This window comes from Pelophylax lessonae, assembly GCF_965119305.1.
Source record: "Pelophylax lessonae genome assembly, chromosome: 11".
NCBI classification, from domain to species: domain Eukaryota; kingdom Metazoa; phylum Chordata; class Amphibia; order Anura; family Ranidae; genus Pelophylax; species Pelophylax lessonae.
The window spans coordinates 167,080,726-167,108,436 of record NC_138778.1 but is presented as its reverse complement, the minus strand read 5'-3'; the positions used below and the strand labels follow the sequence as shown (position 1 = coordinate 167,108,436).

Here is a 27,711-nt window from a genome sequence, read left to right as displayed (position 1 = left end):
TGCATATGTATAGCACTGATTACTGTAGTAATGTCACTGGTACCCCCAAAAGTGTCAAAAATGTCAGTCAAGGGCCCGATCTGTCCGCCGCAATGTCGCAGTCCCGCAAAAAAATCGCAGATCGCCGCCATTACTCGTTAAAAAAAAAACAACAAAAATGACGAAAATCTTTCTCTTAGTTAGTAAACGCAATAACTTTTGCGCAAACCAATCAAAATACGCTTATTGTGATTTTTTTTACCAAACATAGGTAGCAGAAAACAAATTGGGCAAAAATTTTTTTGGGGGGGAATTTCATATAAAAGAATGTGAAAAATATTGTTATTTTTGCAAAATTGTCGCTCTTTTTTTGTTTATAGCGCATGATCAAAAAATTGCACAGGTGATCAAATACCACCAAAAAGAAAGCTCTGTTTGTGGGGAAAAAAAGGACGTCAAATTCATTTGGGTACAGCGTCGCACGACCGCGCAATTGTCTGTTAAATTCACACAGTGCCCAATCGCAAAATACCCCCTGGTCAGGAAGGGGGTAAAATCTTCCGGGGCTTAAGTGGTTAAGGTAAAAACCTTCTGGGTGTAACTCCCCTCAGCCCCCCTTTTACTTACCTGAGCCCCATATGATCCAGCAATGGGCATGTTTCAGGAAAGGAACATTCATGTACACAATCAAACAAGCCTGAGGAATCGTGCTCATGGGCTGATAGAGTGTGTGTGCGTAAATGGGGGAGCATGCGCATTGACACCAGAAGTTCTTTTTTTAAATTGCACCAGTGCAGCGTGTCAGTGCTGTTTGGTCTCTGATATTTCCTGTCTTCTTATCTGTTCCTGTTGTTCTCCTGTTGCCGACATGATCCTGCCTCTGACTCTGCCTGAATGCAACCTGTACTGACCCCTGGCCTGTCCCTGGATTATGCGATTATGCCTCAGCCTGCTCCTTCTGCTCATCGGCTCTGCTGTTACCGACTCTGGCCTGTCTCCTAACTACTCTCCAGCCTGCCATCTGAACCTGATCTGCCCGCTAGCAGGTGACCTAGACTGTCCAACTCTGCCTTGTGTTTATCCTTCATCTGCACCAGCCTATCTTCATCTTTTACTGGCCCCTGCTCCTCCGCCAGCTTGTCCAATTCTGTTATTCCTACATTCATAGACGCTCAATAGAACCTGCCAGCAAGAGACATTCCAGGCACTTGTGCCACCCTGAGCTCGGGCATTCCCTCTCATCTTACCAGGGACTCCAGAACCAGGGCTGTAAGAGAGGCCTTCCTCAACGCTTCAGGCTCCACCACCAGATACCTAAGAGGATGAAAGCAGTGGCTCTCCTGGGTCTCCCTCTCCTCATTGGCTCACACAAAAGCGGCAGCTATTGGCTCCTGCTGTTGTTAATCACAGCCAGTGAGAAAGTGAGAAGAGAGCAGGGGCAGGGACCAGCCACCCACTTTGTGTAAAAGGACAATGTCCATTCACAGGAGTGTGGCTCAGGAACGAGCCTGTTTCAGTGTAACCATAGCAAGAGGCTCGTTATTGGGTGCCCTTGGCAGGGGGGAGGAGCCAGGATCACCAGCAGATGACCCAAAAAGAGAAGGACTGGGGCTGCTCTGTGCAAAAGCATTGCAAAGAGCAGGTAAGTATAACATGTTTATTATAAAAAAAAAAAAAAAAAATGACAACCTTTAGCATCACTTTAAAAGGCCAACCTCTGGATCAGCTCATCTCAACGAGGGCTCCTCCAGAGGATTTAAAAGGGTTCCTTGAGCACTTAGGGGTTCCGTGAGCACTTACTACCTCTCAGATAAGTAACCTCTCAGATAAGTAACCACTGATGCCTGATCTGTTAGGATATCTAAGTGGCAAATTCTTCCTAATGACCACTCATAAAAGGAACATTGTTCCCTGGGACCATCACACTAATGTACAATGAGCTCCACATATCATATTTATTAACAAGGATTATTTACCAGTGCAATTTAAATACACAGTATTAGCATAGGAACCCTGAGGACATCTCACATTGATGACAAAACACGTAGAGTGCGGCTCCTGGTGACATAACTTCTACTTTTTAGGTAGAACACATGCTGGAGAGCATACCAGCAGTTTAATTTTCACTTTGAGCCCTAGCTTTTTTTACCATGTAAGTGCACTATGTTCTGTATTGGTTTTAATATTAAGAAAAATACACCATAAGAATCTTTACTATTCTCTTTTAGTGATCCTGCCACAAAAATACCTGCTGCCACTGAGTACCTTAAAGAGATTGAGGAGCCTTAGGACCACACGGGTGGAGGATCCAGCGCTTAGACCTTAAAGGAACTGAGGAGTATTGACCACTTGACTGGGGACCCAACGCATGGCAAATTGGCAGAGCAAGCACGGATTTACTTCTTTTATTTATAAGAACACAATTACATCCGGTGAGTGTGGAGTAAGGGCACAGAGGTGTGAGGACACGTTGCCTTTTGGATTTGAACCACATCTTTTTTTTTTTTTTTTATTTATTTATACACAGACTACTTTATCATGTGATTTGATTCACTCCAAATAATAATTTATTAGAGGACAATATTGCATTGGGACATTGTATGTCTGTATGACAGCAGCTTGTTTTGGAATATATGTTGTATGTATATATTTTGGTTTAGAATTAGCGTAGGTGTAGTATATTAGTGTACCAGTAGAGTTTAGGTTGGAAATTTTTGCTACCTGCCCTCTAGTTCAATTTTCTAATAGTCAAATCAACAATCATTTTCAACCTTTGTGATGAATCTGTACTGGGAAAGGTATCCCAAAGGGTGAAACCCACAGCTAGAACCTGAGGTGTACAGGTAGGTGCTGGGGTGAGAAGACACGAGAAGGAAGAAAAACAAGTAAGAAAGAGGGAAAGGAAAAAAAAAAGAAAATGGAAAGAAAAGGGGAAGGGGGAAAGAGTGAAAAGAAAAGGGGGGGGAAAAAGAACAAGGAAGAGGGAAAGGAAGATAAGAATCAAAATAAGGAGAGAAAAAAAGGGGATAGGGGACGGGAAACAAAGAAAAGGGAGGGGGGGGGGGGGGGGTTTGGAAGAAGGAAAAGGGGAGAGAAAGAAGGAAAATGGAGAAGGAAAGGGGGAAGAAAAAGCAAATAAAGATGCGAAAAAGAGGGGAGGGCTAGTGGGACTTTAAAGGTACCAGGTAGTTCAAAATGATAAGCACATAATTTAAAAACTGGAGATATTTATTAACATAACATCTTTAAAATACAAGACAAAAAATACAACATGGATACAAGTAATTTGACATATACAGGAAGAGCAGATGTACTGAACATAAGGCAGTAATGATAATGTAGATGCATAGGTCCAATGATGAGCATTAAACCAATCCCGACATGTTTCGCGGGCAGTGATGCACCGCTTCTTCAGGGGAATAAGAATATGTCAACGTACAGTGCCTATATGATACAGTGACAACAAACAATTATTGTTAGTTCAGGTGCATATATGTCTAACAACAAGAGCAGAAAGTGCATGCTAATATGGAACATCAAAGGAACATTCAGGGCCATCACCATAGAGAGATCCACCACCAAACCAATTGGATAGAAAGCTCCCCAGAAAGGACGTCTCACCCGCGGATGTGGAGGGGCATAGGGGGTGGGATAGAGATGTAGGTGTGGTAAGCTAAAGAAGCTTTCACCGCCCAGTAAGCAAAAAAAGAGAAAAACCTGTTTGTAGGTCTAACATATATACCTTATTCAGTGTCTAAAATGGACACGTTTGTATAGTCAAAAGTAAAAAAGGTTAAGGGCAGGAGGTGTCAAACATGGCGGCCAAGTTGGAAGGATACCCAGCGGGGTGATGATCTGTAGAGATGGAAATCAAACAAGTAGTGCATCTGTGATCAAAATGCTGTATATTATGTCTCTGTTGAATAGTTAGAAAATAAGCGAAAGGGGGGCTATACCTGCAAAGATGGAGGAAAAGTCCTTCTTGGTAAAGATAGGTAACTAGAGATATGAATAAAGCCCAAGTGTGAGCTGTTGCATTTGTATTGCTAAGTCAGAGGGGTGAGGCCAACCATCCCAGACATCTAGATAGCATATGGAAAAATCAATATATTACAAAGTGAAAGGAGAACCCGTCTATCATCAGACAACAGGTACGCCAATATGATCCTGAGTATCTTACCCGCGTGGGACCGCCATGTCCGCATACACCAATTCCTGAGTGACTGAATGAGACGCTTGTTCCCCCTATTATGGCCCTCAACCCGACGCCACGCCGCGCATGACGTCATGCGTAACGTGGGCGGGTCAGGTCCTCAACTGCGCGCGCATCCGAAGAGGCGCATGCGCAGTGTCGCTCAAAACAGGCCGCAAAGGACAGCCCAGAAAGCGGCCACAACACCGCCGGACGGATAAACAACACCCGGCCAGCGGTGTGTGAGAGGACCACACATCCGCTGAGACGTCTGGAGAACACGCCACCCAGTGGCAGGAGGAAAGACCACACACATGGATAGTGCCAAGAATGTACTTTGATCGCCAAAAGAATCATAGCATGCATGTAAACAAATATGACAATGGACAATAGGGATAAAATAATAACAAAAACACCCATAGGTGTTTTTGTTATTATTTTATCCCTATTGTCCATTGTCATATTTGTTTACATGCATGCTATGATTCTTTTGGCGATCAAAGTACATTCTTGGCACTATCCATGTGTGTGGTCTTTCCTCCTGCCACTGGGTGGCGTGTTCTCCAGACGTCTCAGCGGATGTGTGGTCCTCTCACACACCGCTGGCCGGGTGTTGTTTATCCGTCCGGCGGTGTTGTGGCCGCTTTCTGGGCTGTCCTTTGCGGCCTGTTTTGAGCGACACTGCGCATGCGCCTCTTCGGATGCGCGCGCAGTTGAGGACCTGACCCGCCCACGTTACGCATGACGTCATGCGCGGCGTGGCGTCGGGTTGAGGGCCATAATAGGGGGAACAAGCGTCTCATTCAGTCACTCAGGAATTGGTGTATGCGGACATGGCGGTCCCACGCGGGTAAGATACTCAGGATCATATTGGCGTACCTGTTGTCTGATGATAGACGGGTTCTCCTTTCACTTTGTAATATATTGATTTTTCCATATGCTATCTAGATGTCTGGGATGGTTGGCCTCACCCCTCTGACTTAGCAATACAAATGCAACAGCTCACACTTGGGCTTTATTCATATCTCTAGTTACCTATCTTTACCAAGAAGGACTTTTCCTCCATCTTTGCAGGTATAGCCCCCCTTTCGCTTATTTTCTAACTATTCAACAGAGACATAATATACAGCATTTTGATCACAGATGCACTACTTGTTTGATTTCCATCTCTACAGATCATCACCCCGCTGGGTATCCTTCCAACTTGGCCGCCATGTTTGACACCTCCTGCCCTTAACCTTTTTTACTTTTGACTATACAAACGTGTCCATTTTAGACACTGAATAAGGTATATATGTTAGACCTACAAACAGGTTTTTCTCTTTTTTTGCTTACTGGGCGGTGAAAGCTTCTTTAGCTTACCACACCTACATCTCTATCCCACCCCCTATGCCCCTCCACATCCGCGGGTGAGACGTCCTTTCTGGGGAGCTTTCTATCCAATTGGTTTGGTGGTGGATCTCTCTATGGTGATGGCCCTGAATGTTCCTTTGATGTTCCATATTAGCATGCACTTTCTGCTCTTGTTGTTAGACATATATGCACCTGAACTAACAATAATTGTTTGTTGTCACTGTATCATATAGGCACTGTACGTTGACATATTCTTATTCCCCTGAAGAAGCGGTGCATCACTGCCCGCGAAACATGTCGGGATTGGTTTAATGCTCATCATTGGACCTATGCATCTACATTATCATTACTGCCTTATGTTCAGTACATCTGCTCTTCCTGTATATGTCAAATTACTTGTATCCATGTTGTATTTTTTGTCTTGTATTTTAAAGATGTTATGTTAATAAATATCTCCAGTTTTTAAATTATGTGCTTATCATTTTGAACTACCTGGTACCTTTAAAGTCCCACTAGCCCTCCCCTCTTTTTCGCATCTTTATTTGCTTTTTCTTCCCCCTTTCCTTCTCCATTTTCCTTCTTTCTCTCCCCTTTTCCTTCTTCCAAACCCCCCCCCCCTCCCTTTTCTTTGTTTCCCGTCCCCTATCCCCTTTTTTTCTCTCCTTATTTTGATTCTTATCTTCCTTTCCCTCTTCCTTGTTCTTTTTCCCCCCCCTTTTCTTTTCACTCTTTCCCCCTTCCCCTTTTCTTTCCATTTTCTTTTTTTTTTTCCTTTCCCTCTTTCTTACTTGTTTTTCTTCCTTCTCGTGTCTTCTCACCCCAGCACCTACCTGTACACCTCAGGTTCTAGCTGTGGGTTTCACCCTTTGGGATACCTTTCCCAGTACAGATTCTATACAGATTAGGGATGTGGTACCTTTTGTTTACAACCTTATAAAACAAACACACCTTTTCAACCTTTGTGATGAAAACAAAATCAAAGGCGCAGAATGTAAAATATTTTTAACAATGAATGTGGTTTTCATGTGGGAAATTACCTTTCTTCTGATATCAATTGGTAAAAGTAACAAAATTTGGAAGTACCAAATTTTATAAATTCATCTAGTCTTTTAAATGCATTATTGAGTGTGATAAGGAGACATACTGGTAGATTTTTGTAAAAATATTTGTCTGCAAAATCCCATCAATACATTTAGCCATTCCATCAAAGGCTTGACAAAAGTTGTTTAATTTAATTTTAACTTTTAATTTAATTTAATTTTAATTTTAACATTTAATTTTTGAATGAAGGAATTTGGCAAACAAAAAACACTGTTGTTAGTTTTAGAAGAATTTCCCATCCTGCTCCTTTGATTTTTTTTTTTTTCACCACTATGGTTGGAAATAGTCAATTTGACTATTAGAAAATCAAACGGGTGTTTTCTGAAAACGAAGATTATTGAACTAAAAATTCTACTGTGTATGGCCAGATTAGTCATAAAATTTGTTGACTACGGGCCTGTGCTAAAGCATGGCAGTTGCATTATGGAAGCTGCATTTTTTTTCCCTGGTTCAGACCAGCTTATCTATGAATTAGCTATGAATTTAGAAGGAAAGGTCATACTGCAAATTGTTTTACCTTTCTCATGTACCGGACAATCATATTGCAATTTTGTTTTACCTTTCTAATGTACCGGACAATCAGAGTAATAGAGACTTCATTCACAGGTCTCTTTTACATAAAGTTTGTTTTTCAGAATTGCACCTGGTTATAATACAAAGTAGATGAAGCTTAGATGGGAACAGTACTCAGCAGAATTCTTTTTTACCCTCCCATAAGGCAGAGTTCAGTAACATACACTCACCTAAAGAGGGAGAAGATGCTGATGGCACTCACCAGTGCCAGAAGGGAAGCAGCATATCCGCATGTGTACAGAATCTTCACTGTGTAGAAATGTCCTCTCTAAAACAAAGACATAGTCACCCATTGATAATATATATATATATATATATATATAGATGATGACAACTAGACACATTCCAGTATTGTTCTTTCCATTGTTCTTTTTCTTTGCTAGGAAAGTCAGATGAAGAAGAACATCTAATGCAAAAATTCATCCACCCAATGAAATGAACACCCAATTTTCAGGAGTAGGAATGCCTGCACTTGAAAATTGTTCTTGTACAAGTAGACCTTGGATGTCGTGTTTCCCTTGCTACACTCCTGCTTTAATTTGAGGATGGAGACTTTCATTTTCTAAGCATTTAAAGGTTTCCCACTTATTATGGAGTAAGGGGATGAGAGTTCCAAGCCATCAGGATCAGTCCAGATATTATTTTTATTTGTCACAATAACAAGTCTATCAAGAGTTGACAGCCAACATGTTTCAGAAGGTAATGCAAAAATCTCCCATAATCAGGGTTAAGGTTTTTGTTCAGGAGGAATCTGGATGAATGGTTAATCCTGAGTTTTAATTCTTTGTAAACTATAGACAAAAGCTTGGTCGTTTAAGTTGTCTGGGTTGGCAGAGAAATCAATAATAATTATTTGATTGGTACGAAACCTCCACCAAGCTTGTCTTACCTGATCTTCCTTATGACGTCTAAACTTTCTTCCCCATCCAGTTCCCATGAAGGAAAAAGGAAAATGGTAAAGCAAATAGAAGAGCATGCAGGTAGTTGTTACCACTACCCCTTCCATCACTGTCCACATCCAATACCGGAACCATTTCAACATTTCAGCTGGTAAAGCCTCGTACACACGCAACGAATTTCCACCGACCGGTCGTCCGTCTTTTGTCCAGAGTGGTGTCTGTTGGTTGGAATGTGCTCTAGACTGCACACAAATTTTCCCGCACGACAGAATTCTACTTCAGAAGTGATGTCATGTGTTGGATTGCTTTCTTTGTGTTCTTTCATCTCTGAGCATGCCTAGTCTTGCTCATAAGATTTTTCCCCATCTAAATCTGTACTAATGAGACGAAAATCGGACGTGTTTTGACGGTCGACAAAAATTATATAGCCTGCACACCAGGATTTTTTTGGCCGAAAAGTCGGAGTCGGTTGTCAGAAGTACCATACTAACAAGCCGAAAATCGGCAGATCGGACGTCGGGCGAAATTTCCCGGCCGAATTTCTACTCGTGTGTACGGGGCTTTAGAATCAGAGAAACTCATTTTAACAATATTCATGAGTTATATGCAGGTTTATATTTACTGTGGATCCTGGGCTGTATTTTATTCATGGGCCCCCAACTAGCTGGGTTGGACTATCCATAAGAACCAGTGTACATAAGTAGTTGTGTTTTGCTTCTCACATTGGCTGGTGAAACTCTTCTGGAATATGAGTAACTCACTACTCACTCGCTTGAATTTTAACTAGGATCTGATGCAGCAATTTTCTCCACAATTTACTCATATGACAGTGACAGATAATATCAATATCAGATAATTTCAAAAAGATACCTCCAAGTACAAGAAGTGTGCATGTGTATTGTCTATGATTAGTGATAATAGTAAAGGAACACTACACTACACTCTACTGAGAGATATAAAAGGCTGCCATTGCTGATCACCTTATGAAAAAAAAAGTCTTGCAAAGCTAAAACTGACTTACTATAAAAAGCACAGAAGAAGAATAGAATTTTGCTAGCATCCCCATGGAGCCCCAGTCAGCCACCTGTTCTGCCTATTATAGTTTTCCACTGCTTTTTCATCTTTTGTGAGTTTTCCAAACAACCTAAGCAAAAAGTGAAGTTACAGTTTATTTGTATCCACTAGTCATGCCCTAAGCAAATATGGCCAGTTCCTTGTTCCTTTGCTGCCTCCTGCCCCACATCCTTTGAATAAAAAAACAGAAAAAACAAAGGAATCTGAGGGAAAATTGTTGGTTGAACAGGGGCTGCATCCATTGAGATGCAGCCACTGTTTTTGCATTTTGAAAGCAGGGGCAGCAGACACCTCTGGTGAATAGAACAATGCTGCCCCATCGTTGGTATCAGCAGATGGAATGGTGCCTTGTGTCAGTGAGTGGAATAGTGCCCCAAGTACTGGATAAAGGTAAGCAAAGGGCTATATCCAGCCCATTGTCTATCATTGGTACCCAAACTGGCCTTTTCTAGCATTTTTCATCCCATTGACTCCAATGTTGAGGAACTATTAACCCCATTGACACCAATGATGGTGTACTATTCCCCCTTTGACACCGATAATGGGGTACTATTTCCCCACATTGACACTAAGAATGAAGTGCTACTCCCCTCATTGACAGTTGTGAGGGAATGGGGTCTAGGTGGTTAGGTAAGCATTAGACATAAGTATAGCAATGTCCTCTGTGGTATCAGGATCCAAGGAGAAAAGTGTTTAGCATGGTTGGATGGGGTATGTTAGTTGGGGAAGATATCAGGATGTTGGTAATCCCGTCAGAAATGAACCCAATTGACACCAATGATGGGTACTATTCCCCCCATTGACACCAATAATAGGATGCTATTCCTCCCATTGACACCAGTAAAGGTGTACTATTTCCCCCTTCTACACAATAGATGGGACACTGCTCCTCCTACTACTACTAACAATTGGGCACTATTCCTTTTCCCACTGACACCAATGATGGGACACTATTCTGTTTCCCAGTAACCATGGGCGTTAAGTTATTCTTTTACTCCTGCTTCTCACCAACCCTTGGGCTTTTATTACTCCCACTGACCCTCAACCCTGGAGGATTCACTTACTTCCATTGACCATCGATCCTAGGACATTTTCTACTCCCACTGGCTTTAGTCTTCCCCCTAAGGGCAATGAACTTGATCGTTGTTTAGAAAGTCTGAGAACCCCTGCTCTAGGTCATCCACTTAAGAACAGTGCAGTAATGTTATTTCGTGTCCATACACACTGCACTTGTCAACCACTGCATACAGTGGAGATAACAGTTAGTAGTTCATCCACAACAAAGACAATAGACTTCCACTAACAAAATATTATCAAGGGAAAACAGCTTCCAGTGTTTTTAAATGAAAATAGCAGGGACATAATTACCAGTGGCATTTCATTTTTTTTGGATTAGAAGATGATGACCTAAATGTGGTATTTGTTACTGATGATTAATAGAGTCAAGTTTTTTCTAATTTTCCAAACTACTTGTAGACTAAAGGTTTTATGTTTGACATTATTCTGTATTGTTCGTAAATTCTAATTTGGTTTTACTTCCTAAAGGAAATGTACTGTTTAAATATGGAGACTGCCTTTGTTGATCTTCTTCTGGGACGACCAGTTTCGCTGGTTGTCTCAGCACCTTTTCAGCCGCACGTTTCACCTTTTCTATGTTCCCATCACTTTGTTTCGCCAAATACCCTATACTTCCATGTATGGTGAAGCATATGACATGTTCTTTCTCTTGGATTATTGCTAGCCCCAGCATAGGGAAAGAGTCCTCAGCATTGTGTAAGCTCTTAGTTGGGAGTTAGAGTTTATACAGGGCTTCCTCTCTTTTCTCCCTCTTTGAAAGGAGTGATGAGGGAGCAAAGGGAAGATGAGTAAATGGTACAAAGGAAGGGCGCATTAAAGGGAACTTGCCTTCTAAAGTAACTTTGCATTTTTGTAAAAAGTGTCTTAAAATTGAAATAGCAGGAGCAATAACTACATGCAAAAGCTCTGAGTTGCTATCAGCAATGTGGCTTAAGTTTTGGTCTGAGCACAAGTTTGGACCGAACTTTGGCTGTCTGAACACTTGTCCGAATGCTGAACTTAATCGTTAGTAGTGGTAGATATAGTGCTACTATATGACATTTGGCTTCCACCAATTTATGGCAGCTTCCTTCCTGTCGAAGATTATTAAGGAAGCTGGAGGTGCCGACACCTGTCGTGCTCTTAGTGACATTACCCAGCCCAATTCATTTACTGGCCAGGAATCACCAGCTATGCAATCATAGGGGCGGGGATAGTGCCACTGACCAAATGTGGCTACAAAGCCTTTTTTAGGTAATGACGTTCAAAAAAATTGGTCAAGGCAATTTTTTGGCAATGACATCTCCCAGGAGACCCCACCCCTTATATACATACAAAGAAAAATACCACTTGATCTACTAGAAATCCAGTGTGCTCCTATATTCATTTAGTGAGACGACAATTCTGCATTTGCTAGACTGAAATCCCAGTAGTGGTATCAGTTCTGTGAGTTCTCCCCTGTTGGACTATGGAACATCTCCCCTTCTCCTCATCCCCATTACCTAAAGGAGATAAGTGATGTAGTCCAGCAGAGGGGAACTCAGGCTGGGCTGACAACAGCAGAGGCAGGATTGTCAGCTTACTATAAGATGTTAAGTGTGAACTGGATTTCTGGCAGGTTCAACAGGTATTTTTCTATAAAAAGAGAAAAAAAAAAGAATAAAAAGAGAAAAATAACCGCGCTAAAGTGAGTATTGTATGAAAAGCAGCGACTTCAAGTGCGACCACACCCTCAGATAATGTATAGAAAAAATAAGCCGCGCTGCGTGATGTGGGTAAACAAAATTAATGTCCAAACAAAAATCAATGTCCCAAATATCAACTTGATTGACGCTGAAAACATAGATCACACTCCACGGTCTCTGTAGGAAATGTGCTTACCAGATAGCCACTAAAAATCTGCAAGATTCATATGCTGAGATGTAGTCACAGATCTGGGAGATGGGAGTTGTCAGAGTCCTCAGCGAATAATGTGAATAATATGCAAAAGAGAAAAAACTTGCATAGTGTGATACCGTAAATTATATAAATTTCCACCACCAATAAGGAATCCCTATCGATTGTGCAGCAGCTCACCAAATGAATAATAAGCAAACGTGAATAGCCCAGTGTAAAGGGAATGAATGTGGAAACGAACCACCACCAATTGCGAAGCCTCTTACCGAAAGATAGGTCAAATGAGCAGATAGGTTAATCCAGATAGCCAAGATACCAGAAACGTCACTCAAAAGCCCTGTGGGCCTCTTACCAGATGACAAATAATCCAAGCAGTAAATCTATTAGCGCTTTCCCATCATGCGTGAAGCTCCAGGACCAACAGCATCAATGGTGTTAACGTTCAGACACAGCCAGAAAGGGACCCCGATCTCCTTAAGGCTGTGTGCAGTAACAGCTGAGGAGATCGGGGTCCCTTTCTGGCTGTGTCTGAACGTTAACACCATTGATGCTGTTGGTCCTGGAGCTTCACGTATGATGGGAAAGCGCTAATAGATTTACTGCTTGGATTATTTGTCATCTGGTAAGAGGCCCACAGGGCTTTTGAGTGACGTTTCTGGTATCTTGGCTATCTGGATTAACCTATCTGCTCATTTGACCTATCTTTCGGTAAGAGGCTTCGCAATTGGTGGTGGTTCGTTTCCACATTCATTCCCTTTACACTGGGCTATTCACGTTTGCTTATTATTCATTTGGTGAGCTGCTGCACAATCGATAGGGATTCCTTATTGGTGGTGGAAATTTATATAATTTACGGTATCACACTATGCAAGTTTTTTCTCTTTTGCATATTATTCACATTATTCGCTGAGGACTCTGACAACTCCCATCTCCCAGATCTGTGACTACATCTCAGCATATGAATCTTGCAGATTTTTAGTGGCTATCTGGTAAGCACATTTCCTAGAGAGACCATGGAGTGTGATCTATGTTTTCAGCGTCAATCAAGTTGATATTTGGGACATTGATTTTTGTTTGGACATTAATTTTGTTTACCCACATCACGCAGCGCGGCTTATTTTTTCTAGGTATTTTTCTATACCTGGGGAATCATGCGTAAACTGCAAAGATGTCCTAAATACGTTTTTTTTTTTTTTGGCCAGACCTATGGTTTAACACTTTATTACAGTGGTTGAAAACCTCAGACATGAAATATGAATAAAGCATATCCCTCTATAGTGTATACTTCTCTCAATTAACAGCACTAAGTGTCATTTCTGTCTGCTACTTTGTTCCTCTGCAATCAGCATGAGTCAGTTCAGACAAGTTTTCCTGACGCCAAGAGAAAAATGGTGACAGGGGAGGGAGCTCAAACTGAATGACAGCCTCAGTTCTTTGCCTGTGTGCTGTGTGAAGGGGGGTGTGCCCCTTTCCTTCAATCAGCTGTCAGAGCTCTCCTCACTGAGCCCTGCAGAGTGCGACTTCAGCTCTCTGCCCCTTTTTTCTGAACATTCAGCCAAGCTTTATACATTCTTGACTTTGAATAGATGTAGAGAAAAGAAGACTGAAGACTGCAGATAAACAGGTACAAATTATGTAGGAGGCTTTGTTTAATCTCTGTGTATCATTTGAGGCCAGTCACTTCACTGGGTATATGGAAGGGTTTACAACCATTTTAAAGTATTTCCTAAAGCCAAAAATGTTTAATTTTGGACAGAATAGTGCAAGGATAATAAACATCGAAACAAACTACAAAAAAAAAAAAAAAAGAGGCAATACTGTATCAGACAGATTGTTTAGGTCTCTTTCTTGTGGAAATGGCTCCTGTGGATTTATAAGTACAAATAAATTGCAAATGGTAAGTTACCATGCCAACATCTGGCAGGAGCTTGCAAAATTCTATATGACATTTTCCCATGCAAAGCGCATGGAGCGAGAAGCATGTGAGGTTCATGATTTGAAGCTAATGTAATGATTAAGGTTCAGTAGCGTGCATTGCTTTTACTGGGAAGTAGCCGAGGTCTAGAAAGAGAATTATCTCTTGTTGCTGAGAATATGAGCATTTCCACCCAATATTTTATAAATCCATATAGATTAAATATTTTAAAGAATCATTAGGTTATTAAAATGTGACCTTTGGAATGCCTGATTGAACCCTTAGACTGAACTCTTGCCTTCTAGTAATCAGGTGGAAAACTCTTATTTATGTGTAGCTCTTCTTTTTTTTTTTACTAGTAAAAGTGTTCCTGTAGGAGTACAGTATGCGTAGGAGAGGAAAGCAGAGGATATGAAAGACAGCAGGCAGTATATGTAGGAGAGAAATGCAGGGTAAAACAATGGGTGGTACGCATGGGAGAGGAGTGCAGAGCATATGACAGGGCAGTATGTGTAAGCGAGGAATGTGGAGGTTATAACAGTGAGCATATGGTGCAGGAAAAGACGTTCAGAGCCTATGCATGGGGCAGTATGTGTAGGAAAAAAGCGCAGAGGATATGAGAGGGGGTAATGTGCAGAGGATATGGCAGTGGATGTATGTTCCAGGAAGGACTACAGGGGATATGACGGTGCAATATGTGAAGGAGAGAGGTGTGGAGGTTGTGACAGTGGGCAGTATATGCAGGAGAGAGAAGTAGAGGGTATGACAGTGGGGGGTATATACAGGACAGGAGTGCTGAGGTATGGCAATGGGCAGTATGTATGAAGAGGAGTGCAGTGAGTAAGGCAGTGGACAGTATGTATAGGAAAGGAGTGCTGAGGGTATGACAGTGGGCAGTATGTACAGCAGAGGAGTGCTTAGTGTGTGACAGTTGGCAGTATGTACAGGAGTGGAATGGCAGAGGAGTAGCATGGCAGAGGGCAGTATGTACAAAGAGGAATACCGAGGGTATGGCAGTGGGCAGTATGTGCAGGAGAGGAGTGCAGAGAGTATGGCAGTATGTACAAAGAGGAGTGCGGAGGGTATGGCAGTGGGCAGTATGTACAGGAGAGTAGTGTTGAGCGAACACGGACTGTATTATTCGTACCGAATAATTGGATTTTTGTTACCCGAACACGGACCCGAAAACGTTACTGTATGTTCGGGTTTAAAATACGTGTTCGGTCATTTTATTTCCTGTTTTGTATGTAATGGCGCGCTTTTAATGGCGGGCTTTCAACAGCCAATCAACAAGCGTTTAACTGGTGTGCGCCATCACAGCCATGCCTACTAATGTATTAGTAGCTGTGATTGGCCATCTGAAGCATGTGACCATGTCTTTATAAGTTCGAGAGCCCCAGCGCGCCGCGTCATTCTGCTGTAGTTTAGGGACAGAGCACACATCATACGTGCTGGCTGCTGATTAGGGACAGACAGTGATTCTGTGAAAAATTGTGTCCGAAAAGAATGCAGGGACAGGTCGGAGTGCAGGCAGGGAAAGTTATTAGAGCATTTTAGGGCGAGGCTGGAGATTAGGCAGGGTCAGTCTTCTACATCGATTTTGCTGTGTGGGGGGTGGTGCAGTGAACGATCTTATTGAGCATATTAGGGACAGGCTGGAGATTAGGCAGGGACAGTCTACATCAATTTTGCTGTGTGGGGGGTGGTGCAGTGAACAATCTTTTTGCCCTCACTTGAGCCCACTGAGGAGGAGGAGGAGGAGGGAGAAAAAAATTTATTTTTTTCAGTCTGTTGTGTGCAGCGTTCCGCTATATTTCACTACAGATTGCTGTTCTAATCTGCTATTAAAAAATAAATTTAAAGGGGAATTTTTTTAAGAGCACTTGCCATGCTCTTACCTACATTTTGCTGCCATTTGCAGCACTCTAGCCCTTTCCATTGGTGTTTTAGAGCCATTTTAGTGCCTGAAAGTTCGGGTCCCCATTGACTTCAATGGGGTTCGGTGTCGGGGTAAAGTTCGGAAAAAGTCCGGGACACGGACCCAGACTTTTTTTTCAAGTTCGGCCGAACGCGCCGAACACGGACATCCAGGTGTCCGCTCAACTCTACAGGAGAGGAGTGCAGAGTAGGGATAGGAAAACCACACAGCTTTCACTTGCAGGTAAATCAGTTTCACAATGTGAACGAACTTGTCCTAGAAGAGTAGACAACCGTGAAAAATAAAGTGCTGGGAAAATAATAACTAAAGGCTTCCAAAAAATTACGTAAACTGCTGCAGTAGTGCACTCACTGTCTGCAAATTAAATCTAGTAGCTGCAGTGCAAGAGACAGTGGACTGGACACTAGTACTACTCACTTTCAATACTCCCAGTTAACTAGAACAATATTATAGTGCAGAAAGCATAACATTTCAGCATGTTCACCAGTTGAACGGCTTCTGTGTTTTTCATATATTGCTGCCACTTTACTAAAAACACACTCACTTGGTACCGAGGAAGGAGGAGCAGAAAGGTATCTTCTAGCATGAGAAGGAAGTCTTTTGTAGAATGCCTCATTTTCTTTCCAACACTGAAGAGGATCACCACTTTTTCTGTCAATTACTGGTTCCTTCAAATAGAGATGAAGTTCATCATCCAGGGTCATTATTGCAGATTCAGAAGAATCATCTGCACGAGGCCCCAATAAAACACTGAACATGGCATCTATTTGACCACAAAGAAGTTTCTCTTCTGTCCGTTGTCTTTTTGGACATTTTTCTCATATTGCAGCATCCTGCTCTTCCAGATTAGAAACCTGCTCTTCCTGACTTGTCTTTTTGACAGGAACCTCCTGTTGAAAATCTTCTGTTAGCCATTGTTTTGCCTTGGCCAATACGTCATCAGAAGAGAAAGCATGATTCTTGTATCGAGGATCCAAAAGAAATGCAAGCACAATATTTTTATTGTCTTCATGCTTCTCAAAACATTTGGCGAGGCTGCCCCTCATGGCCTGCCTACATGTTTTAGTGCTACGTGTGTTGGGTCCTTCGTTCACTTGAAGAATCATCTTCAGCACTCTCACACATGGGATGACAGATGACACAGATGAGTCGTAATGATTCACCTCTAGTATCACTTCATCTTTGGGGAGGAGGGTCTCAATGACATTGGCTACAATGTCCCACTGATCAGCAGTAGGACAAGAATATTCTCTATATTCACCTGAATAGATGGTAAGAGCTCGCTTCTGCTCCAGCATTCTTTGCAGCATGTGAAGTTTTTCGTTCCATCGTGTTGGAACAGAGCTAATCAAGTTGTTTTTGGGTAGGCCAAGGTCTTCCTGAATGCACCTCAGTCGCTGCTTGGCAAGGATTGAATGATGGAAATGGCCTGCGCACCTCTTCAGCATGCTAATTATATCAAGCAAAGCTCTCTGGTTTGACATCATTTGTCACAAGCTGGAGGGGGTGTGCCATGCAACTGAGGTCTGACACTTCAGCAAGCCTCATTCCTTTCACCATGTTCGCTCCGCTGTCTCGAAGCACAAGTATCACTCAGTCTTTGGTGATTCCCCATTCTTCAAGCATGCCTAGAAACCTTTCTCTAATGTACTCCCCAGTGTGGGATCCTTGCTCAACTTTTGTATTCAACACCAAATGCCTTCTTGTCCATCCACTGTCAATCAAGTGACATGTAAGACTCATTAGTGGCCCTGTTTGTCCTGACTAGCAGTCAGTCGTGAATGAGTGTGAGTTGCCAGCATTCTCTGGTTTCAGCATAGCCTTTACTTTCTCAATGACCTTTTTATATTCTCAGCATTTTGGTTTGATAATACTTGTCACTCTTCAGTGTGTACCTTGGTTCAACTATGGACATTAACCGCCTAAATCCAGAGTCAGACACCATTGTAAATGACTGGTTAAAGGTGACCATCATCTCTGTGATTACTCTGTCCAGCAGTTGGGATCTTCTATCCAAATTTAGCCACCTGTTTTTTTTCTGAAACATATCTGTTATTGTTGCCTGGGATACTGGTATTTCACCTTGTGATTCATTGTTTTTTTTCTGTGCTGCATGATATAATTTAACATGATGAACTCTTAGATGGGCCCAAAGATTTGACGTATTTTTGCTTTTTGCAATTACTGAGCCCATGCTTACATTGTTTGTGCAGGTGTTGCTTACTGCTGCTTTTCCTGGAGATGAAGTCGAGAAAGAGTCCCAGATCACACTTTTACTTTTTCTATCTGCATCCATCTCCATTGAAATTTGAAAGACAATGCTAAAATTTAATATAGGGTTAAAAAACTGGCTGGCTGGCACCCTGTGGTGGGTGGCTGGCTGGCACCCCATGGTGGGTGGCTGGCTGGCACCATGTGGTGGGTGGGTGGCTGGCTGGCACCCTGTGGTGGGTTGGTGGCTGGCACAGGGGCTGTGGGTGGCTGGCTGGTACAGGGCCTGTGGGTGGCTGGCTGGTACAGGGCCTGTGGCTGGCTGGCTAGCACGCTGTGGTGGGTGGCTGGCTGGCTGGCACCCTGTGGTGGGTGGTTGGCTGTCTGGCACCCTCTGGTGGGTGGCTGGTTGGCACCTTCTGGTGGGTGGGTGGCTAGCACCCTGTGGTGGGTGGCTGGCACCCTGTGGTGGGTGGATGGCTGTCTGGCACCCTGTGGTTGGTGGCTGACTGGCACCCTGTGGTGGGTGGCTGGCTGGCTGGCACCCTGTGGTGGGTGGGTGGCTGACTGGCTGGCACCCTGTGGTGGGTGGCTGGCTGGCACCCTGTGGTGGGTGGCTGACTGGCTGGCACCCTGTGGTGGGTGGTGGCTGGCACAGGGGCTGTGGCTGGCTGGCTGGTACAGGGCCTGTGGGTGGCTGGCTGGTACAGTGCCTGTGGCTGGCTGGCACCCTGTGGTGGGTGGGTGGGTGGCTGGCTGGCTGGCGCCCTGTGGTGGGTGGCTGGCTTGCTGGCACCCTGTGGTGGGTGGCTGGCACCCTGTGGTGGGTGGGTGGCTTGCTGGCACCCTGTGGTGGGTTGGTAGGTGGCTGGCTGGCACCCTATGGTGGGTGGCTGGCTGGCTCTGAGAAAGAGGGGGACACCCCACGAAACATGTCAGCTTCCTTTGGAGCTATCCATTCCATGACTGTTGTTCACTAGCAGGCCTTGCTAGGTGGACATCTGGGTTGATCTATACCTTTATCTGCTTGAATTGTCTATCGCATTTGTGAGTATGATGTGTATATTTTAAATAAAACTCCTCTTTTTGCACAGGTAATGCGCTAGGTGGGTGCGCCCTCTTTACTTTTTCTTCCCAGAGTGCCATTCAGGTTCCCCCTGACCTGCTGAGAGTGGCAGCACAACCCACGTGGTAGTGGACCTTCAGCCTCTATCTGTCACATTACCACCTTCCAAGCGCAGGAGCATTTATTTTCTTCTTTCTTCAACCCTGTGGTGGGTGGGTGGCTGGCTGGCTGGCTGCCTGGCACCCTGTGGTGGGCAGTATGTATAGGACAGGAGTGCAGATGTTATGACAGTGGACAGTACATACAGGAGAAGAATGCAGAGGGTATGGCAGTGGGCAGTATGTACAGGAGAGGAGTGCTTAGGGTATGGCAGTGGGCAGTATGCACAGGAGAAGAGTGCAGAGGGTATGACAGTGGACAGTTCATACAGAAGAAGAATGCAGAGGGTATGGCAGTGGGCAGTATGTACAGGAGAGGAGTGCTTAGGGTATGGCAGTGGGCAGTACGTACAGGAGAGCAATGCTCAGGGTATGGCAGTGAGAAGTAAATACAGGAGAGGAGTGTGGAGGGTATGACAGTGGGCAGTATGTACAAGAAAGGAGTGTGGAGGGTATGAAAGGGGCTGTATGTGTAGTAGAGGAGTCTGGAGGGTATGGCAGTGGGCAGTATGTACAGAAGGAGTGTGGAGGTAATGACATTGGGCAGTACATACAGGAGAGGAGTGCAGAGGATATGACGGTGGGCAGTACATATAGGAGAGGAGTTCTGAGAATATGGTAGTGGGCAGTACATACAGGAGAGGAGTGCTGAGGATATGATGGTGCGCAGTACATATAGGAGAGGAGTGCTGAGGGCATGATGGTGGGCGGTACTTATAGGAGAGGAGTACTGAGGATATGACGGTAGGCAGTACATACAGTATAGGAGAGGAGTACTGAGGATATGACGGTGGGCAGTACATATAGGAGAGGAGTACTGAGGATATGATAGTGGGCAGTACATACAGGAGAGGAGTGCTGAGGGTATGAGGACAGGTAGTATGTAGGGAGAGGAATGCAGACGTTATGGCAGTGGCCAGTATGTACGAAGAGGGGTGCAGAGGGTATGGCAGTGGGCAGCATGTACAGAGAGGAGTGCAGAGGGTATGGCAGTGGGCAGCATGTACAGAGAGGAGTGCAGAGGGTATGGCAGTGGGCAGTATGTACGAAGAGGGGTGCAGAGGGTATGGCAGTGGGCAGCATGCACAGAGAGGAGTGCAGAGGGTATGGCAGTGGGCAGCATGTACAGAGAGGGGTGCAGAGGGTATGGCAGTGGGCAGTATGTACGAAGAGGGGTGCAGAGGGTATGGCAGTGGGCAGCATGTACAGAGAGGGGTGCAGAGGGTATGGCAGTGGGCAGCATGTACAGAGAGGAGTGTAGAGGGTATGGCAGTGGGCAGCATGTACAGAGAGGGGTGCAGAGGGTATGGCAGTGGGCAGCATGTACAGAGAGGAGTGCAGAAGTTATGGCAGTGAGCAGAATGTATGTAGAGGAGTGCAGAGAATATGCCCTCCTCCCCTCTCTACAAAATCAGGGGGCTCCCAGCTTTTCTACCAACCAGCTTCTTTTCATATGTTCTTTCACTATTTCAGAGCTCTGTCTTTTCTATCTGAGTTACCCCTGCCTGTTTCGTCTGCTGGTAATTTTCAGTCTTTCAACTCTGTTAGCTTTGAAAGCCAGCTACCGCAGCGCGGTTGTCAGTAACTGCAGTGGCAGGATGCATAGTGAAGAGACGTAAACTGGAGCAAAAGTAACAGCAGGGAGGGTGGGTAACAGCCAGCTCTCATACCAGCAGATAGCAGAGGTGGCCACTGACCTGCAGGAGGATGGCTGATGCATCAAAGAAAAAGGGGAAGGGGATATGGGATGTGTAGTATGGAGGAACTCTGCAGGAAGTCCAACACTTCCTACACTCCCTGAGCAGCATTGTCAATTGGAGCATTGTACAGGGAAGTGTCAGATCGCTGTAGACCTGGAACCCTGTGCTCTGCGTGGGAGCAGTGGTATGGATCTCCAGCACTGCTCTCTGCGGCATTCTTTTGTAAGCCCAGTGTAGGGGCAGAACTCTGACACCCAGGGCTCACATGACCTGAGTTGAATGATGCTGGCCATCATTCAAACTGGAAAAGGAGTGTTACCAAATCCTTGGATCTGCATAGTATAGAAGCTGACGCTTTTTTTTTTTGCCAATTTAAACCCATCAATTTAACAGTTTCCCAGAACAGTTACATTCAAGGCATGGCATGCATTTTAACTGTCACAGCCGCTTGTGCTCTCAATGAACTCTCAAGCCATCGAATGGTTGGTGTCCTAACTGATCCCTTGTGCAGCGTCATAGCAAATGCAGATCAAATAGAGACTAAAATGGCAGCTTCCTTGGATGTATAAGATGAAAAAGTGTATTCCTGCTTTAGGGAGCTTCTGGAAGATACAACTTCCAGGACATTTAGGGGAATGGACGACATTAGCTATGAGGAAAGACTACAAGCACTGAACCTATTCTCTCTGGAGAAGAGACGATTGATATCAATGTACAAATACTGTACTGGCGACCCTAGCATAAGGAACAAACTATTCAGAGAAAGGAGATACAATAAGACACGTGGCCACTCACTAAAACTAGAGGAAAAGCGGTTTAACCTTAGAGTGCATAAGGGGTTCTTCACTGTAAGAGCAGTAAGGATGTGGAATTCTCTTCCACAAGCAGTCGTATCAGCAGGGAGCATCGATAGTTTCAAAAAACTATTAGATGGGCACCTTAAAGACCGCAACATACAGGGGTATACAATGTACGGTTAACAGCAAACACACACACATCATAGGTTGAACTGGATGGACAGAGGGCTTTTTTCAACCTCACTGACTATGTAACTATGTAACTGACTGTCTCATCCAAGCTAAAATTGGGCTATAAGTGATATTTAACCACTTCAATACAGGGCCCTTTCACCCCCTTCCTGCCCAGGCCAATTTTCAGCTTTCAGCGCTGTCACACTTTGAATGACAATTGCGCGGTCATGCTACATTTTACCCATATGAAGGTTTTATCTTTTTTTTTTTCACATAAATAGAGCTTTCTTTTGGTGGTATTTAATCACTGCTGGGTTTTTTATTTCTTACTAAAAAACAAAGTAAAAAGACAGAAAATTTTTGAAAAAAAAAAAAAGTTTTTCTTATTTTCTGTCAGTAAATTTTGAAATTAATACATTTTTTGCCTTCACTGATGTGCGCTGATGAGGCGGCACTGATTGGCTGCACTGATGGGCACTGATGAGGGGGCACTTATGGGCACTGATGAGGTGGCACTTATGGGCACTGATGAGGTGGCACTAATATGCCACACTAATGGGCACTGATAGGCAGCACTGATGAGCACTGATAGGTGCCACTGATGGGCACTGACAGGCGGCACTGATGGGCACTGATGGGCGGCACTGATGGGCAGCACAGATGAGCAGGCACTGATGGGCACTGACTGGCAGCACTATAGGCACTGATTGTGGGCACTGATGTTTTTTTACTTTTCTGTAATCAGTGGACTGATGATTAGTGCCCTGATTACCTGTCTTAGACTCCCCTTTGAAGAGGAGTCACTGATCGGCTCTCCTCGCCACACACTCTGACAGTGTGAGGCGAGGAGAGCCGATAAACGGCACTTCCTCATTTACATGTGACCGGCTGTGATTGGACACAGCCGATCACATGGGTAAAAAGCCATGGATAAGGTTCGTGTTTTTTTTTTTTTTTTCAATAACAAACATGTCATACTTACCTGCTCTTCTTCTCGGGTCTGCTGGTGCTCCTGGCTCCTCCCCCTTGACCAGTGCCCCAAATAGTAAGCCTCTTGCTATGGGGGCACTGGTGCATGCTCGCTCCCGAGCCCAGCTCTATGTGTCAATAGAACACAGAGCAGCGTCTCGGCCCTGCTCTCTGCTCATTGGCTTACTGGCTGTGAATGACAGCAGTCGAAACCAATGGCTCCTGCTGCGGTTTCAGTCAATTAGGAGAGAGAGCTGGGACAGCTGAGGCTCCTGTGCACAATTGCTGGATCAAGAGGGGGCTCAGCTGAGTATTAGGGGGGCTGAGCAGCACACAGAAGGTTTTTTTTACCTTTGTGTATAAAATGCATGAAGGTAAAAAACCCTCAGCCTTGACAAACACTTTTAATTGGGAAGCACTTTCCTGTGAGCCCAAGGTGGGCACAGAGCCTTGAGACCCTGGGCTCACAGGAAGTGAGTTGGATGGCAGGCATCTTCCAATCCAGAAGAGTAGCACCCAGTTCATGGATTTGGGTAACTATAACATTTATTTATTTTTATTTTAGGAGCTGTTGGGGATCCAATTAACTATTTCATCCAAGCTGAAGGTGGGCTTTAACTGACAGAAATCATATTAGTATATGAATATAGGATGTATTCTTTAATTTAATAAAGTAAAGTTAATGATTAGAGAGATATTATGTCAGTAGTTTACAAATTGCTCTTGTGGGATTTGTGTGAGATATTATTATCTATTGGGGACATTTGAATCTGATGTTGTAAGGCAAAGCAGCCAGATAATCTGCTTGTGCCATTTATGTATCATCATTTTGACCTCTTGGGCTTCTATAGGCAGCCTAAAAAAAAAAAAAAAAAACTTTTAGTAGTTTCTACTGGAGAGAGCTAAATATACCTTTTCAGTCATTTTATCTTTGATTCTAAACCTAAGAAGGGTTTAAGATCACTGGAAGTCAATGGGATCAACAGGCTATAAGGCAGGGGTGTCCAAACTACGGTCCTCCAGCTGTTGCGCAACTAGACATCCCATGAGGCATTGTAAATCTCTGACATTCACAGACATTACTAGGCATGATAGGAATTGTAGTTCCTGAACAGCTGGAGGGCCATAGTTTGGACACCCCTGCTATAAGGACATGCAGTGGAGCATCCAAATATTGGTCTTAAAAAATGTAATTCTTGTACATGTTCTTGACTGTAAGAGGTATAAGAACCATATAAACAACTTTTTTTTTCATAAAGAGTTCTACCATTAGCAATGACATACACTATTTTACCAAAAATATAGGGACGCCTGCTTTTAATCGCACATGAACTTGAGTGGCATCCCAGTCTTAGTCCGTAGGGTTCAATATTGAGTTGGCCCACCCTTTGCAGCTATAACAGCTTCAACTCTTCTGGGAAGGCTTTCCACAAGGTTTAGGAGCTTGTCTATAAAAATGTTTGACTATTCTTCCAGAAGCACATTTGTGAGGTCAGGCACTGATGTTGGACAAGATGGTCTGGCTTGCAGTCTCCACTCTAATTCATCTCAAAGGTGTTCTTTTGGGTTGAGGTCAGGCCAGTCAAGTTCCTCCACTACAAACTCACTCATCCATGTTTTTATGGACCTTGCTTTGTGCAATTGTCCAAATCCTTTAGTGGAGGGGGGGGGGGGTGGGGATCATGGTGTGGGGGAGACTTGACTTTTGGTCTAAATGCAGCTCCTACCATAGAACCTCAATGATTTCTGGAGAAGGATGGAGAACCATTGCCGCTCACTACTATACCACCAATAAAGGGATTTCACCTTTTTTTGGCAAAAGAGTCAATCCATCCAGATGTCATATTTTAGTCATAGGCAGAGTGTGGTGAAAGGAGTCAGACCCCAGCTTCCTTTTTCCCTAGGGTGCACCAATGAGAGCTCCTAGCCATAATTCTTGACTCTCTTCTTGCTCACTTCAGAGGTTTAGATGCTCTTGTACAGATTTTCATGTTATGATTCCCCTCCTTAATATAAAATAATATAAAAATTCAACATGTACAGTTCATAGCCTTTATCATGGCCACAGCAAGTGTGCAAACCAGGGAACTTAAGTGCAGAGATCTCACCACTAAAGATCCAGAGAAATACAGTATGAGAATTTTTTTCAGGTAGTCTACCACTCCAGCTTTGGGTGCATTGTCCCTATAATGCCGACTGCAATAAACATAAAAATTATCCATTCCTTGTCCCAAAATTACAATGCCATCTATCCATTTAACCTCCCTGGGAATGTGAAGACATTTCTGCTAGGCTATTCACTTACCTTGTCATCAGTCTCAATACTGCTGTTAAAGAAGCAGGCTTTCAGATATGGAGGAGAGTGAAGGCTCCAACCATTATTAGTGCAGTTCCTGCTGATGGCAACTGTCAATAGCAAGAAAGAAAAATGGTAGAGTTAACATATATATTTTATTATCTTCTCTTATATATCTTATTTTGTAGTGCTGTACAATAGGGCTTACGGCCAACATACCTACTTTACAAATAAGGGTGTAAGGCATTATGCAATTTTCTGTTCTTCAACCATTTATTTATTTATTTTTACTTAAACCCCAAGTATCTTCCACCAAAGCTGGCCCATCTAAGGCAAACGAGGCAGGTGGATGTGCAAGAGGCCCAACTACAACCTTCATTCTCCTGCAGTAAACCAGGTAGATAGTAGCTGGCCAAAGCCTGTCAATTCACTATGGAAAATACAATTGTAGGTGGATAAAATGCTAATAGAGCAGATTATTTGTGCCTATCAAGGTCAATCGGAGGGATGGGGGAGGGGGATCTTGCACCAGAGCTGTGGAGAGCTCACTTTGAGGACAGTGTTTGATATTGCAGCTTCTCGTTATATAAGAGCGACAATTTGATAGTTGGGAAATCCTATTCTTAGTCATTATTAAATGCCAAAGTAACATAATAAAACAAATGCATAGGATAATTGACAAGTCTATCTGTTATTATTAGATGTACCAGTACAGTTAGTGTTCTTAGTGGTTGCTTAGCAAAATGTGACAACCAGAAATATATGAAATGTTGGGAAGATCAGCCTCACATTAAATGACAAATAATTAACCACTTAAAGACCTTTTTCAGTATGACATGTTTTAGGGTGATTGGCTAGAAGCTACATGCACAGTGACGGGCAGAGCCATCAATGGGCCGTTGTGCGAGACCAAATTTAGGCACCCCCCCATCCAACTTCTGGTGAAGTAAAAACACTAAACGTGTATTGACTGACAGCCTTGGTTGTATAAATGTGAGCAGTATTTAAGGCCCAACTCTGGGAAAAATAAAAACGGTCCCTTACAGTGGGGCTGTAGGGGGAGAGATGAAACACGTTTACTTGCACCACTGGAGCATGAAGGAAAAGACACTGCATTTTATTTTCTTTGTCCCCTAGACATGAACAAGCAATTACATAATAAAATAATGTGGCGCTACCCAAACAACTAAATCATGTGCTCAGATCAACATTACTATGACAAAACATATACAGGAAATTGCGTAATGTTGGGGTCAGTTTTATTTGCTATGTAAACCTGATGGCCCAAATGGCTCGCCACCTACTAAGGAAGCTCCAATTTTCTGAAGATCTAGCAGTGGCAGAACTACAGGCAGTCCCCAGGTTACAAACAAGATAGGTTCTGTAGGTTTTTTTGTAAGTTGAATTTGGATTTCAGTTGGAACAGGTACATTTTTAAAGTGTAACCCTAGCCAAAAAAAAATGTTTTTTGAATTGCATCGGGATGGGTTAACACCCCTATAACATTTGTTTTGCTGTCTGTGCCCCAGTTCAGAAGATTTCATCTCACTTTCTGTCCCTGTGGCATTTAGATTTTGAGAATTGTTGTTTTTTGTGGAAAACAAAGATTGGGGATAAAGTTTCAGGAGTGAATTTCCTTTCCTAGGAGTAGATTTCTTCCTGCTTCCTGTTTCCTCCCCCCATTTGAATATACAGTAAGTCATATGTCAGTTGGATTTCTGTAACTTGTGGACTGCCTGTACCAGGGTCACTTGCGACCTGGCCCTGGCGTTCTGCCACCGTGGGGGGACCCCAAGACAGCAGAAAAGGCATACCTCCTAATGGTCACAGAATTGCCGGTACCCTCCCATGATTTGATTTAAGTCCTGGTGTCCGGTGAATCAAGGCTGAGTCCCGCAACAGAACCCATTGTCAGAACAAGTTCCGGCACTTTGCTCCACTGACTTGCCTGGCATGGGTGCGCTAGTGACACCTGCCCTGGCCTAGGATCCCACACGCTGTGATATTCTCTATATGGCAGTCGGCATCGGCTGCCTGTCACACACCGCAGAGCGGAGCCTTCTCCTCCTCCCCGGCTCTGAGGTTTTACTGTACACAGAGAGGAGGAGGGGCCGCTCTGCATGTGCCGCACTGATCTGAGGTCTGTAGTAATACAATATGTATGGAGACTACACGGGAGGGGGACAAAGTGACCAGGAAGGGATGTGAGGGGGGAAAGTTAACAGAGATGTATACTTGAAGGAGTGTTTTGGGGAATATGAAGCTAAGAGGATAAGTGCTGGGGGCACTTTTGTAATGTAGAGGACTTGCACTAGAAGAAGCAGTTGGATTTGCATTCCAACCCCCCCCCCCCTTTCCAACAA

At 43.8% G+C, this 27,711-nt stretch overlaps 1 protein-coding gene across 1 annotated transcript in view; it reads right to left on the bottom strand.

Annotated features, from left to right (window-relative positions):
* Positions 1-27,711, bottom strand: part of LOC309567195 (vasoactive intestinal polypeptide receptor-like) — a 137,648-nt gene that overhangs the window by 84,405 nt on the left and 25,532 nt on the right. The window contains exons 4-5 of the mRNA XM_082272562.1: positions 25,358-25,458; positions 7,369-7,466 (exon numbers count right to left, since the gene is read on the bottom strand). Of these exons, the coding sequence (XP_082128688.1) occupies positions 7,369-7,466; positions 25,358-25,458 (199 nt within the window). The remainder of the gene's footprint in view (positions 1-7,368; positions 7,467-25,357; positions 25,459-27,711) is intronic.